The sequence below is a fragment of the Salvelinus namaycush genome, chromosome 11 (assembly GCF_016432855.1).
Source record: "Salvelinus namaycush isolate Seneca chromosome 11, SaNama_1.0, whole genome shotgun sequence".
Classification (NCBI taxonomy): domain Eukaryota; kingdom Metazoa; phylum Chordata; class Actinopteri; order Salmoniformes; family Salmonidae; genus Salvelinus; species Salvelinus namaycush.
The window spans coordinates 19,750,084-19,766,012 of NC_052317.1; the positions used below are offsets into that span (position 1 = coordinate 19,750,084).

The 15,929-nt window shown below is 39.9% G+C and overlaps 1 protein-coding gene across 1 annotated transcript; it reads left to right on the top strand.

Moving 5' to 3' along the window:
* The first annotated feature begins 6,806 nt into the window (after nt 1-6,806).
* LOC120055893 (dnaJ homolog subfamily B member 6-like) lies at nt 6,807-15,383 on the top strand. The gene is made up of 10 exons (XM_039003933.1): nt 6,807-6,970; nt 7,893-7,981; nt 8,151-8,260; nt 8,678-8,743; nt 8,904-9,014; nt 10,037-10,180; nt 11,618-11,852; nt 12,059-12,129; nt 14,542-14,724; nt 15,081-15,383. The coding sequence occupies exons 2-10, from the start codon at nt 7,917-7,919 to the stop codon at nt 15,149-15,151; spliced, it is 1,056 nt and encodes a 351-aa protein (XP_038859861.1). The 5' UTR covers nt 6,807-6,970; nt 7,893-7,916; the 3' UTR covers nt 15,152-15,383.
* Nucleotides 15,384-15,929: the final 546 nt, after the last annotated feature.

A 15,929-nucleotide genomic window follows, 5' to 3' on the forward strand; every position in this document is an offset into this window, starting at 1 on the left:
AGCTAAGGTCAGCAATTATTTAAATATACATACCATGACATTTTTTATAAAAAAAGACCACTTGGAATAGAGAGCAGCAAGGTCCACCTTAAAGTATGAATGGACCTATGGTTGTTCTTGATGTTTTTTCATTTTAATTGCAAGAGAGAACCAGACATAGAATGTCCATTAAGACATCGTATTTCCTTTTTATGGGTGGTAATGATTACCCACCATAAGCAGCTCAAGGACATCACAGACAACTGACGTGATCTATCTTTCATTTGAAGTGCCTCATAACGTTACCCATAGTCGACCATCAAACTCACACAACCGTGTATGTCTCTCTGCAATTAGCTGGTCTGAGACAGAGGGTCGCTCAACAGTCACCTTGCTATATGACAGGTAATCCAAATGAACTCGTAGGAAAAATAGTAGTTTTAAGAGTGACTATAAATCTGAAATGGGCCAGTAGGCTATGTTCTCAGTACTGCACCAAGATACATGTACTATTCAATTGAGACATGTTGAAAAGGAGATGCTATAATCTTTATCTTGACGATTGGAGCTTTTTTCAGACTTTCAGGTTTTTCCAGATTGTCTTGCTTGATTTACTATTGACAATGAGCTGAAACACACTATCAAACAACAAGTGTGTGAAGTGTGAAAGCCTGACAGGGTGGTACTGTAGACACAACGTGAGAAGATAATGTAGGCACAACGTGAGAAGATAATGTAGGCACAAAGTAAGAAGATACTTAATTAAGGAAGTGTGCAAGTGTGCCCATGAAGCCATTGGAATAAACAGAGTAATTGAGCCCACTGTACAGAATTAAAAACAAATGCTTCAGGTTCATACAGGGATTTTAGTCATTCGTCATACATCAGGAATATAGTACCTCACATTCTCCAATGTCAGAAATATGTTGCTAAGGCAATATTTCGCTAACATGGAGGAAAATATATGGAAAATCCATTATAAAATGATACAGTGACAAACAACCTTATTTAATTGTAAAATATTGATCTAGGTTTTATGACAAGTTAACCTCCCGTGAATGGATGTTAATAGATTTTGAAACAGCCATTAATAGCACATAAAACATTTGGTTCTAAGCATTTCGTGTTTTCAAAAAAAATCTTAATTTTTTCCTAGGCTTAGACAAATACGGTAGCTGTTGGCTGCTGTAATGGCAGAAACTATGATTGAATGTCTCAGATACCATGTTCCTTGGAGCTATATTGATTGTTCATTGTCTTGGAGAAGGAACAGGTTCCAGTTTCTATTAGTTTGAGGGAAATGATCATATACTGAAAATGTTATTTATATTACTACATGTAGTAAAAATGTTGGTAAAAATTCTGGTTGGTATGCCACACAACACATTCTTTTTCATGTCCTTCAAGCCGAATAGGGATAATTATCATTTTAACATGATGCCCCCAGGCAATATCCATGCCTACATTTGATGTAAGATACAGTATGTTAGTGTGATTTCGGAGTGGCTTTTGCTATGGAGCTCGGCGGGAAAAGTCTTCGGGAAGGAAGTGATGTATAGATTTCCCTGCGTATTCATGAGCTGGTGAAAGTTTATGGCTAAATGTGTATACTTTGTTTGTGTACTCCAGTAGAATGAATACTACATTTCAATTGTTTAAATGTATTTATTTTTTATTTAACCAGGTAGGCCAGTTGAGAACAAGTTCTCACTTACAACTGCAACCTGGCCAAGATAGAGCAAAGCAGTGAGACGCAAACAACACAGAGTTACACATGGGATAAACAAACGTACAGTCCCTAACACAATAGAAAAAACTATATACAGTGTGTGCAAATGTAGTAAGATTAGGGAGGTAAGGCAATAAATAGGCCACAGTGGCAAAATAATTACAATTTAGCAAATAAACACTGAAGTGATAGATGTGCAGAAGATGAATGTGCAAGTAGAGATACTGGGGTGCAAAAGAGCAAAAAAATAAATAACAATATGGGGATGAGGTAGTTAGGTGGGCTATTTACAGATGGGCTATGTAGGTGCAAAGATCGGTAAGCTGCTCTGACAGCTGATGCTTAAAGTTAGTGAGGGAGATATAAGTCTCCAGTTTCAGTGGTTTTTGTAATTCGTTCCAGTCATTGGCAGCAGAGAACTGGAAGGAAAGGTGGCCAAATGAGGAGTTGGCTTTGGGGGTGACCAGTGAAATACACCTGCTGGAGCGCGTGCTACGGGTGGGTGCTGCTATGGTAACCAGTGAGCTGAGATAAGGTGGGGCTTTACCTAGCAAAGACTTTTAGATGACCTGGAGCCAGTGGGTTTGGCTACGAATATGAAGCGAGGGCCAGCCAAGGAGAGCATACAGGTCGCAGTGGTGGGTAGTATATGGGGCTTTGGTGACAAAACGGATGGCACTGTGATAGACTACATCCAATTTGCTGAGTAGAGTGTTGGAGGCTATTTTGTAAATGACATCAAGGATCAGTAGGATGGTCAGTTTTACGAGGGTATGTTTGGCAGCATGAGTGAAGGATGCTTTGTTGCGAAATAGGAAGCCGATTCTAGATTTAATGTTGGATTGGAGATGCTTATTGTGAGTCTGGAAGGAGAGTTTACAGTCTAACCAGACACCTAGGTATTTGTAGTTGTCCACATATTCTAAGTCAGAACCGTCCAGAGTAGTGATGCTGGATGGGCGGGCAGGTGCTGGTAGCGATCGGTTGAAGAGCATGCATTTAGTTTTGCTTGCGTTTAAGAGCAGTTGGAGGTCACGGAAGGAGTGTTGTATGGCATTGAAGCTCGTCTGGAGGTTTGTTAACCTGTTGAGGACAGAGGGCGCTGTTTTCACTTTGGGGGAAAATCGTGCCCAATTTAAACGGCCTCGTACTCAATTCTTGCTCGTACAATATGCATATTATTATTACTATTGGATAGAAAACACTCTCTAGTTTCTAAAACCGTTTGAATTATATCTGTGAGTAAAACAGAACTCCTTTTGCAGCAAACTTCCTGACAGGAAGTGGAAAATCTGAAATCAATGCACTGTTCTAGGGCCTGCCTATTAAAGTCCTTGATATTTATTAGTTTAGATGCACTTCATACGTCTTCCACTAGATGTCGACAAGCAGTGAGAGAAGAAATTGAGTGTGTAACTTGATCTGGGGTCGAATAATAGCTCTTGGCATGACGTGTCACCAGTTTCCTGTTTTCTGGAGAGCGCGAGAAGGGACCTGGATTTGCCTTCTGATAAGCTGTCGTTATGGACGACTAATATCTCCGGCTTTGATTTTATTTGATACATGTGACAATATCATCGTAAAGTATGTTTTTTCAATATAGTTTAATCAGATTATTGAAAAATTTTTGGGAGTTTTGCCGTGTTCCGTTCTCTGAGTTTGTTGACGATGGAGAGATTCGCGCCACTTGGCAAGTGTGCTTGCTAAATCGAGAGGGAAAAAGGCCGTTCTAAAACCAAACAACGATTGTTCTGGACAAAGGACCCCTTGTACAACATTCTGATGGAAGATCAGCAAAAGTAGGACCCATTTTATGATGTTATTTCATATATCTGTCGTACATGTGAACTAGTAGTTTGCGGCCAGGTTTTGGGCACGCTCTCGCCATAACGTAAACTGCATATCGTAATGAAGTTATTTTTAGAATTCTAACACGGCGATTGCATTAAGAACTAGTGTATCTATCATTTCCTATACAACATGTATTTTTTAGTTATGTTTATGAATAGTTATTTGGTCAGAATATGTGTGTCAGAAAAAGTGTCAGAAAAATATCCGGACGTTGTGGGAAAAAGATGCTACGTTAGCACAATGTATAACCACTGATTTCAGCTCTAAATATGCACATTTTCGAACAAAACATAAGTGTATGTATAACCTGATGTTATAGGACTGTCATCTGACGAAGCTTATCAAGGTTAGTCAAAAATTATATATCTTTTGCTGGTTTATTCGCTATCGCTAACGTGCCTATTACTATCGCTAACGTGCCTTGATGAATGAATGCGGTAGTGTGGTAGGCTATTGTAGTAAGCTAATATAATGCTATATTGTGTTTTCGCTGTAAAACACTTAAAAAATCGGAAATATTGGCTGGATTCACAAGATGTTTGTCTTTAATTTGCTGTACACCATCGATTTTTCAGAAATGTTTTATGATGAGTATTTAGGTATTTGACGTTGGTGTCTGTAATTACTCTGGCTGCTTCGGTCCTATTTGTGACGGTAGCTGTGATGGTAGCTGCAATGTAAAACTGATTTATACCTCAAATATGCAAATTTTTCGAACAAAACATAGATTTATTGTATAACATGTTATAAGACTGTCATCTGATGAAGTTGTTTCTTGGTTAGTTTGGTTGGTTCTTGGTTAGTTAGGTTGGCTTTGTGCATGCTACCTGTGCTGTGAAAAATGTCTGTCCTTTTTGTATTTGGTGGTGAGCTAACATAAATATATGTGGTGTTTTCGCTGTAAAACATTTTAAAAATCGGACATGTTGACTGGATTCACAAGATGTGTATCTTTCATTTGCTGTATTGGACTTGTTAATGTGTGAAAGTTAAATATTTCTAAAAATATCTTTTGAATTTCGCGCTCTGCCTTTTCAGTGGAATGTGGGAGGAGTTCCGCTAGCGGAACGCCAGAGCCAGACAGGTTAACACAGAGTCCAAAGAAGGGCTAGAAGTATACCGAATGGTGTCGTCTGCGTAGAGGTGGATCAGAGAATCACCAGCAGCAAGAGCGACATCATTGATGTATACAGAGAAAAGAGTCGGCCCAAGAACTGAACCCTGTGGAACCCCCATAGAGACTACCAGAGGTCCGGACTACAGGCCCTCCGATTTGACACACTGAACTCTATCTGAGAAGTAGTTGTTGAACCAGGCGAGGCAGTCATTTGAGAAACCAAGGCTGTTGAGTCTTCCGTTAAGAATGCAGTGATTGACAGAGTCGAAAGCCTTGGTCAGGTCGATGAATACGGCTGGACCTCAATAATTGGACCTCATGCTATTGAAAATACAGTCAAGGTCAACAGTAATGGAGTATTTTGAGAAAACTCTCATGACAAGTTTGCTCCTATGGGAATATAATGTTAATGCCATTGCATCATTCATTGGCACTAGTTTTTCTCTGAAAGTGAACCTGCCAGGCTACCCTGCATGCCCACGCTGTCTGCCTCTGCCCATGTACACAATGCCAGTTTAATTAATGGCATCACTAAAAGGTTTGGCCCACTAAAGTTTGCATCTTGTTTAATATCCTAAGTGCCTCTGTACCTCTCGCAATCTCCCAAAGGTACAATATGAAGGAAGTCAATCAATACTAGCTAGGCCTAAAGCTCCATGCCACCACCAACAGCATTAGCAGCAGCTTCTCCCCTCTCCCAAATAAGTTGAAAGCGAATCACCTAGTTCTTACCCAAAATACCAATGCCAGCATCAGCTTGAGAGAATGACAATGTGCATCAATTTGGTTCAGGTTATTAATTAAGTCGCTGATACAATGCTCACGCTTATGATCACCATGCTTTACCATCCTATATCTGGTATATAACAATGTATGCTAGTGGGCTAAACTCTTTCTACATGGCCTGCAGTGTAATACAATGCAGTGTCACAATGTGAAATTCAGTTTAATCACATTTGCTTTCCCCAGTGCAGTCTGTCAGGCTTAATTGGAAGTCCTGTTACAAGACTCTAATCTGACTCCATTGCTCATTGGATGCAATTAATTCAAGGCATTGTCTTTAAAAAGCCTATGACTCTCACTCCAGTCTCATCTTCTACTTCATGCACTCTCTCTCCTCCCAAACCACTGAATAAGGAATTATGAATTAGTTAACACAAACCTTCATTCACAAATTGTTGAATGGGAAAAACACTGACAAATAATTTGTTTTATAATAAACCTACCATTTTCACTTGGTCTATGTAAGATACAGGCCTAGACAATATTTTCAGATGGGTGTGTTGCTGAGTTACTTATATCTCTATAGATTCATAGAGGGGTTCTTTCCTGTGAACTATTTCTAAGGTGTAATCATCGGACAGGTAATGTGTAAGTCTTTGTTTAGTTGCATGGAGCCCACTGTTTTAGCAAACCAAGGTAATCAGGAGTAGTTATTTTTACAGAAGGTCTAGGAACCTTTTTCACACAGCAAATTCAGTCCAATCAGTCCCTCTCCTACTAATGGAGCACCAGGCCTGGCTCTATTTATAGGACTGCGAGCGACTGAGGATGGCAGAAACAATTATTCAGACTGACTCTGACTCTACATACTTGTGAGCTGTTATTTAATGACTAGAGATATAAATAGAGATAGAACCTTACTTGAGGAGCTGAGGGAGGGAAGGAAGGAAGGGATACACTTTTGAAGGTTGGAGAGGGTTATCATTTGCTTGGTTCATCTATTATTGGTCTTCAAGAAGAAGATTATGCTAAGTGTGGGTAACAAGGAGAGTTATAGAGACAGTAAATATTGGTGAGAAGCAATGATCATTTGCCAGAGGGCAAGGATGTATTTGGGCTAAACGGTTTTCTAGTGGCAAAACACTCCCCCCTTCCTGTTCACTTCTGTTAATCAGACATGGTAGACAAATAAATACATGTAAATAAAAATAAGGCAAATTAAGGTTGTGCAAATAATTTACACTGAAGTTAAAAATGAACAAATACGCTTTCATCTTCTGTTATTTTACACAGTTATTTCACAGAATTTGCCGTTTTTACATTGGTTATACCCCCAGCTTAATACGGGGGCGATGTTGCGCCGACTGATAGTCTGGTCGTCGTCAAAAAACACCAAAGAAGAAGAGAATTAGCTAACCGGATGTTACGTAAAACTACAAACAACCCAAGGCTGCTGAATTGTCTGGGGCAAAGCAGCATTTTCTTAAATAACCATAACTGGAAAACGATAATAAATCACTACTGGAAACTTATCAGGCTATAGAAGAAAACTGGGACGGCTGAAGAGCTAGGTAATTTGACCACGTCTTTTGTTTTACCAGTGACACATTCCTTTGATGCTGGGCAACATCACAAAAACATTAGCTAGCTAGTTAGCTTGCTAGCCTGTTAGTTAGCATTAGTTAGCTAGCCAGAATGATAATTTTGACAGCAACGCAAGTTACTGCAAAATGTTGATGTTGGCTAGAACACTCAGTATGGTCTTTAGCTTTGGTATGATTAGTTTTGAGCTGCTAGGTGATGTGTAATGCTAGGAGGCACAGGACGGCGAACAAAACTGGATATGCTATTGAGTTAGCAATCTTCTAGCTAACGTTAACATAGTGAGCATTATAAACGCATTAGCTAGTAGAATGCAGAGTGACATTTCAGAGATATGGTGGAAAGAGAAAAAGATGAGACTCTGCGAAATTGTATACAATTATTTCCAACTGATAAAATCGATAGATAAACAGTAGCTAGCTAACGTTGTATACCTGACTAGCGCAGCCGCAGCACAACGATTAATGTCCCCACTAGTACATGTTAGTTACCTAGATCAAGAGCTTCAACATACTGACAATTGTGGCTTTCCCCCTGTTGTTGACCCAGGGTTGTCAATCAGGGCTGCTTATTGTGAAATTGCACCAGGGGTTATGTTCTACACTGAGCCAGAATGTGACCTCTTTGGACGATAAAGCGTTGACCTTTATGGGACCGTAAGCCCCCATCCTCCAGCTGTCACTCAGGCATGCCAATTAGTTACCAGGCAACTACCAGTCCAGTCTGGGGAGGATAAAGTAATTTAAGTCATAGATTATCCCATATTCAAGGTGCTGCTGTACTTGCATTTTTTGTTCCCTGAGGCCTGGGAAATAATTGCCCATTTACACAATAGTTTGTATAAGATGTGCACTCCTGCAAATTTTACATTACTGTTTCCTATTCACACAGGTTGGAAAAAGTTTATACAAAACCATGGTGGAATATTATCACATTTTAGGAGTCCTAAGAAATGCATCTCAAGAAGACATAAAAAAAGCGTAAGTAGTCTTGTCAAGTTTAGCGTATGTATTCCAATAGATAGACTGGCACTAGATGTAGATGATGGGATTTTCAGAAGTTTTAAATGTTTGATATACTGAGATAATAAGTTAGGCTTACATTTCAAGTCCCCTTGTGTTGCTGTTTAATGTATTCCTCTGCTTTCAGGTACAGAAAATTGGCACTAAAATGGCATCCTGACAAAAACCCAGAAAATAAGGAAGAGGCAGAGAAAAAGTTCAAAGAACTTTCTGAGGCCTATGAGGTTCTGTCAGATGGTAAGTCATACATTTTGAAAGGCGTTTGAAGCCAAGAGAACACAGTATTTATAATATATGAACAATAAATAATGCACTGATATCTGCATCCATGACAGTAAAGTACATCTAACCAAAATACGTTTTTTTTTTCTTCAAGGAAGCTGTTTGTTCACATACAATAGCAGCATCCACAACTGTTATGCAATTGTTAAACTGTGTGTTAAAGCGATGTGAGTAGTTGAGGTTGCGAAATATTATATTTGATTCCTTCTGAAATTCCCCTTAATAATCCCATAAAGGCTGTATATGCTGATCTGCAGGTACTTACCCAGTGTCATGTTCCTCTGAACCCTTGGCAAGCATCCAGTGTATCTCACTGTTTATCATTTTACTGTTTGTTTTGATGTGAGTTTATGTTTTTATATTGTGTTGTAGCCAACAAGAGGAACATGTATGATCGCTATGGTAAAGCAGGCCTAACAACAAACAGTGGAGGAGGTGGTAAGTCATTTCTTTATTAGGCTCTTGGCGGATGTCAGAAATGTATACAATTATTTTGTGGACGGTTTAATTGTTAGTTACTCTATTCATCTGTAATAAACAATCATAACACTTATTATTATTTCCACTGACCATATTCATCCTTTTTGTTTTCATTTAGTTGGACATTACCACAATGGTGATCACTTCAACGAAGGGTTCACGTTCCGCAATCCTGAAGATGTCTTCAGAGAGTTCTTTGGCGGTCGAGATCCTTTTGCAGATTTCTTTGGTGAGCATTTTTTAGCTCAATTGCCCTCAGCTATGTTTAGACTGTTGTTCATATTTGCTGTGTTCTAGTGTACTATGGAATATATTGCGTTCTTATTCTTGACACTTCTCCCAGTCATATTTAAGGTTAGAACTACAGTTCTAGGCGTTCTGATACTTCAAGCTTGGAGTTTAATTTTTTGATAACGTAGCTACAGTATTTCACTTTTTGTGTATAGTATTGCTTACTAGGTGTGTCCAATCAATTTTGTAACTACTCCCTCTTTAAATTAGGGCTAATTGGAAAAGCTGTTTTAAAAGAGGACATTGTATTATTTCTTTGTACTCCCTTCGGCCATGCAGCTGAAACGCGTCAGTTTAAAAAAAAAAAAACTTTCTTTCCATTGAACATGCCATGTAAATAAAGGCATTTTAATTAATTATATGAAGAGTGCCTTGGTCCTCCTTTCTTTTTTGATGACCAATTCACCCCGTTTACCAAAGAGCACCTTCTGTCTACCAAAATGTACTATTGTGTACCTTAGTAGCGCTTCCCTTCCTCCTCTTTCTACGAGCATTTTTGAGTATTGGTAATACATTGTCAACAATATATATCTTTTAAAGCTTTTACAGAGAGCGCTGCAGATGGAAGAGGGGGACAATCAGTAGGAGATAGGAGAGCACAGATAAGGAAGGACAGAGATGAGAGGCAGGCAGAGATGAAGTAGGCAACCACAGAAGGAAAGGCAGAGATGAAAGAGGGGGGCCCAGTCGTCCTTTATGAGAATCATGTTGGGTTGGTTACAATAGACTCAGTATGCTTATCCCAGAAACTAATAATATAAATTATTTAGTTCATAGCATCTACTAGATTGGAGATTTACAGTCAGTAAATTGCATTACATTCACTTTCTGTGCGTAGGTGGTGTAGGTCTATTTATCTGAAAGCATGCAGGCTATTTTTCATTGTTTATAACTTTAGCTGTCACCCAGAAACTGAACACAGTCTCTCTTCTCTTCACACTCTCTTCTCTTCTCCTGCAGGAGGGGATCCGTTTGGGGATGAGTTCTTCGGTGCAGGGAGGAGGCACCACAGGGGAGTGAGCAGGAGTCGAACTGGGGGACCCTTCTTCGGAGGATTTGGTGGCTTCCCACCGTTTGGTGCAGGCTTCACAGCGTTTGACCCAGGTCAGGAAACACAGGTCCCAAATATACAGTACCAGTCAAAAGTTTGGACACACCTACTCATTCAAGGGTTTTTCTTTATTTTTACTATTTTCTACATTGTAGAATAATAGTGAATACATCAAAACGATTAATTAACACATATGGAATCATGTAGTAACCAAAAAAGTGTTAAACAAATTAAAATAGATTTTATATTTTATATTCTTCAAAATAGCCACCCTTTGCCTTAATGGCAGGTTTGCACACGCTTGGCATTCTCTCAACCATCTTCACCTGGAATGCTTTTCCAACAGTCTTGAAGGAGTTCCCACATATGCTGAGCAATTGTTGGCTGCTTTTCCTTCACTCTGCGGTCCAACTCATCCCAAACCATCTCAATTGGGTTGAGGTCGGGTGATTGTGGAGGCCAGGTCATCTGATGCAGCACTGCATCACTCTCCTTGGTCAAATAGCCCTTACATGGCCTGGAGGTGTGTTTTGGGTCATTGTCCTGTTGAAAAACAAGTGATAGTCCCACTAAGCGCAAACCAGATGGGATGGTGTATCGCTGCAGATTGCTGTGGTAGCCATTTTGTTTAAGTGTGCCTTGAATTCTAAATAAACCGCCTACAATGTCACCAGCAAAGCACCATCACTCCTCCTTCATGCTTCACGGTGAGAACCACAGAGATCATCCGTTCACCTAATCTGTGTCTCACAAAGATACGGCGGTTGGAATCGAAAATTTGGACTCATCAGACCAAAGAACAGATTTCCACCAGTCTAATGTCCATTTCTCGTGTTTCTTGGCCCAAGCAAGTGTCTTCTTCTTACTGGTGTCCTTTTAGTAATGGTTTCTTTGCAGCAGTTCAACCATGAAGGCCTGATTCACGTGGTCTCCTCTGTATAGTTGATGTTGAGATGTGTCTGTTACTTGAACTCTGTGAAGCATTCATTTGGGCTGCAATCTGAGGTGCAGTTAACTTTAATGAACTTATCCTCTGCAGCATAGGTAACTATGGGTCTTCCTTTCCTGTGGTGGTCATCATGAGAGACAGTTTCATCATAGCGCTGGATGGTTTTTGCAACTGCACTTAAATAAACTTTCGAAGTTCTTGAAATGTTCCGCATTGACTGACCTTCATGTCTTAAAGTAATGTACTATGTAAAAAATAAAGAAAAACCCTTGAATGAGTAGGTGTGTCCAAATTTTTACTGGTACTGTACATGTTTGAACAAAAAATGATCCCAAAGAAACAAACATGTATGTTATTTGTCAGTTCACCTTCTAATTTCTTAGGAAACACCTGGTCCTATCTGTACCGTCAAATAAAGTGTAAAGCTATCAATCCAGAACTACTTTTCCTTAAAGCAGTTAGAGGATGTATTTGTTGATGCGTTTAGAGATGTGATTGTTATGGATCTATAAGTGAATGTCATCTCTCTGTTCCCTGACAGGCTTTACCTCTTTCGGACACATGGGTCACATGGGTCATATGGGTCCTATGGGCCATATGAGTCACATGGGTCATCTGGGAGGAGGAGGAGGAGGAGGAGGCCATGGTGGCTTCACTGCCTTCTCCTCCACCTCCTTTGGCGGCGGGGGTGGAGGTGGAGGAGGCGGGATGGGCAACTTCCGCTCTGTATCAACCTCCACCAAATTCATCAACGGCAGGAAAATCACAACAAAAAGGTAGATTAGTAGCTCTCTAACCACACGGTGAAGTTGATATTGTTTTGTTTAGTCTTTAATTGTTGTGTTGTCAAGGGGAAAATGCAACTAGTTATCTACTCTTCTATTAGGCCAGATAGCCTCTGATGATAGTGTATCCTTTAACATGGGTTCTTATTGAAGTGCATTGATTTAGAAAATTATTTTAATCCCCCTCCATACTTTAGAATTGTGGAGAATGGACAGGAACGCGTAGAGGTGGAAGAAGACGGACAGTTAAGATCACTAACCGTCAATGGTAAGGAACAACTACTGCGACTGGATAACAAGTAATCTCCTGGAGCTTTACCAGCACAAACTTGAGCTCAAAAAAACAATGTTATGTCATTGTTTGGATGTTTGTACTTTTGTTTGGTTTTCCCTTGTTAGAGTTTGTAGGTCAGTGTCCATTGAGTAAATAAAATTTTCTATGCATTTTGTTAATGTATTTATGAATTCGAGCTGTCAACAATTTGGCTCAGGATGGAGTGTTATACTTGCGTTTGGGACCATGGTGTAAGTAAGTTAGGATCAGAGAACTTCTGTTTGTACTGTCTTTCTGTATGCACTTCTTCGCTCTATTGCAGTCTCTCTCTGATAATGTTTTGGACAAGGAACGCTTTGTGCATTTGGATAAAGCATGACTTTGCTTTTTCATCTGGATATTAATATGAGTGTTAACTGGAAAACGTAACCCTTGCTTTAAAACCCTGTTTACGACCTGATTGCTTATCTAACCTTTGTTAGTAACATTTCTTTTATAAATGCTGGTAGAAAGTGTTAATATGCTATTTTATTTGTTCTAATACGAGTGTTTTTAGTTGTTTTGTTCATTTCAGCATGTATGCCAATAAATGTTGTTCAGTCTTAATGTTATGATTGCATAACCATGCACAAATTAACCATTCATTATATAAATGATACATGAATATACAAGGAATTTTGTGTACTTTGTAAAACAATTTAAAATCAATAAATATGAATTTCATCCTTTTTTGGGGATTGGACGGACAGTCTTGAGTGGCGTGGTGTGCTGTTTCTTCTAACAGAACAAGCAGTTCATCGTCGTAAACTGCTGCTTTGCTTACAGAGGATTGATCCCTTTGTGTGAGTGCATGCTACTGTACTAACTGCACGAACAGGCTTTCTATCTCCTAGATATCTTTCTATGTGCATTCTATTTGTCCTATTTTGCATGACATTTCTGTCTTGTCATTTACTATGTTTTCATGGTGTGAAAGCATAGTCAATGGAGGATATTCTTGCCATGTACATGATGTCAACTGGTCAGCTGAGTCCATAATAAAGTAGCATGGGAGCTACTTTTACCATAAGAATAACTTTATTGTAGTTTAGGTATAGTTGACTTGACCAAGTTGCATGCATCTTGATTAGCCTCATTCACATTTATCTCTGCTCATCTACAGTGTATTTGAAAAGTATTCAGACCCCTTGATTTCCCCCCCACATTTTGTTACGTTACAGCCTTGTTCTAAAATGTATTAAATTGTTTCCCCCCATCAATCTACACACAATACCCCATAATGACAAACCCAAAATAGTTTTTTAGATTTTTTTGTGAGTATTAAAAATAAAAAACAACATTTTACATAAGTATTCAGACCCTTTACTTTGTTGAAGCACCTTTGGCAGCGATTACAGCCTTGAGTCTTCTTGGGTATGACGCTACAAGCTTGGCACACCTGTATTTGGGGAGTTTCTCCCATTCTTCTATGCAGATCTTCGCAAGCTCTGTCAGGTTGGATGGGGAGTGCCGCTGCAGACATGTTCGATTGGGTTCAAGTCCGGGCTCTGGCTTGGCCACTCTAGGACATTCAGAGACTTCTCCCGAAGCAGCTGTCTGTTTAAGGTCATTGTCCTGTTGGAAGTTTAACCTTCGCCCCAGTCTGAGGTCCTGAGTGCTCTGGAGCAGGTTTTCATCAAGGTTCTCTCTGTACTTTTCTTCGTTCCTCTTTCCCTCGATCCTGACTAGTCTCCCAGTTTCATCAGACCAGAGAATCTTATAGAAACATCTCAAGGATGATCAATGGAAACAGGATGCACCTGAGGTCAATTTCTAAGTCTCATAGCAAAGGGTCTGAATACTTATGTAAAAAAGGTATTTCTGATGGATGAGGGAAGAAAATAATTTAATACATTTTAGAGTAAGGTATATCAAAATGTGGAAAAAGTCAAGGGGCTTGAATACTTTCCGAATGCACTGTATGTGAGATTATTAAGTCTTCATTTTCTATGTTTCACTCCACGCCTCCTTTACTGGGAAATGTTTAGAATTATTGCAGATAGAAAGATGCAATATAGAACAGACTGTGTTCTCTCTCTCACACACACTGTCTCACTCCTTTGTTTATATGACCCAAAATAATACACCCTATTGAAAAAGCCACAACTTTCACTCATAATATGGCATTTTTGAGATTTCACAGCATTTTTCCTTTGTCCCTTTTATGTAATAAGCAATTAACTGTTCAGTTCAACATTATCCATCTGATGGTTGCACCTGTTTAGGTTCAGTCATTTACATACTGTACGTCTGTTCTGATCCATGCATGGAAATCCAATGGAGCGTTTCCTATTGAAGACCGTATGTATTGTAGGGGGTAACTGGTGTCACCCCTCTCTTCTTACAACACCCCATTCCTCTCCCCAGGGGCAAAGCCTATTGCCACAGTTCAAGCAGTCCAACAGGAGGAGTGCAGACAAACTGTTACTGCACACTCCTCCAGTGCACATGCCTCCCGGTCCCCTGTTCCCCGTCCTCCTTATCATCATGTAAAGACTTCCTCCCACAGGCCCACTCCAGACAGAGAGGAGGGAAGGAGCCCAGCTTCAGGTTAGAACCATTTTCAATACATGATCCCTACATGCCCATAATAGTACAGTGGGCAAATTAAAAAAAAACTTTTATAAGGTACTTGGAAACATCATGGAGAAGGTGTGCAGGGATTCAATTCTCAATCAAAGTGGAATCATGTGTTTTTTGTTTTCATACTGTAGTTTTGGGCCTATCAAAAGAGTAGGAGTTGTGATCTAGTATCAATTTAGCCTTTTAAATCATAATGAATAAGACAAGGAGAGATCTCATCCTAGATCAGGTTTCCTGCTCTGAGACGCAATGTGAAAATGGGCCCTGGACTCATTGGATCCACAATCAAATAAGCTGTCTTTTTCTTATGCATCTCTCTCCAGTACACAGTGAAAACAAGAGGAAGAAACCCATGCCTGAGCCCACAGAGGATGCCAAAAAGAGAAAAACATGATCCAGTACACACAGATCCTTGTCCTCCTAGTCAGCTACGGAAACAATATGTTATTGATACACCCTTAACAATGAATATTGTTTTAAAGGACACTTAAATATGGGGTCCTCAAAGCGCTTTAGCAAGAATGCACAGATACTGTAAATGTATAATCCTGACTAGTTTTCTATTATACACTGCTCAAAAAAATAAAGGGAACACTTAAACAACACAATATAACTCCAAGTCAATCACACTTCTGTGAAATCAAACTGTCCACTTAGGAAGCAACACTGATTGACAATAAATTTCACATGCTGTTGTGCAAATGGAATAGACAACAGGTGGAAATTATAGGCAATTAGCAAGACACCCCCAATAAAGGAGAGGTTCTGCAGGTGGTGACCACAGACCACTTCTCAGTTCCTATGCTTCCTGGCTGATGTTTTGGTCACTTTTGAATGCTGGCGGTGCTTTCACTCTAGTGGTAGCATGAGACGGAGTCTACAACCCACACAAGTGGCTCAGGTAGTGCAGCTCATCCAGGATGGCACATCAATGCGAGCTGTGGCAAGAAGGTTTGCTGTGTCTGTCAGCGTAGTGTCCAGAGCATGGAGGCGCTACCAGGAGACAGGCCAGTACATCAGGAGACGTGGAGGAGGCCGTAGGAGGGCAAGAACCCAGCAGCAGGACTGCTACCTCCGCCTTTGTGCAAGGAGGAGCACTGCCAGAGCCCTGCAAAATGACCTCCAGCAGGCCACAAATGTGCATGTGTCTGCTCAAACGGTCAGAAACAGAC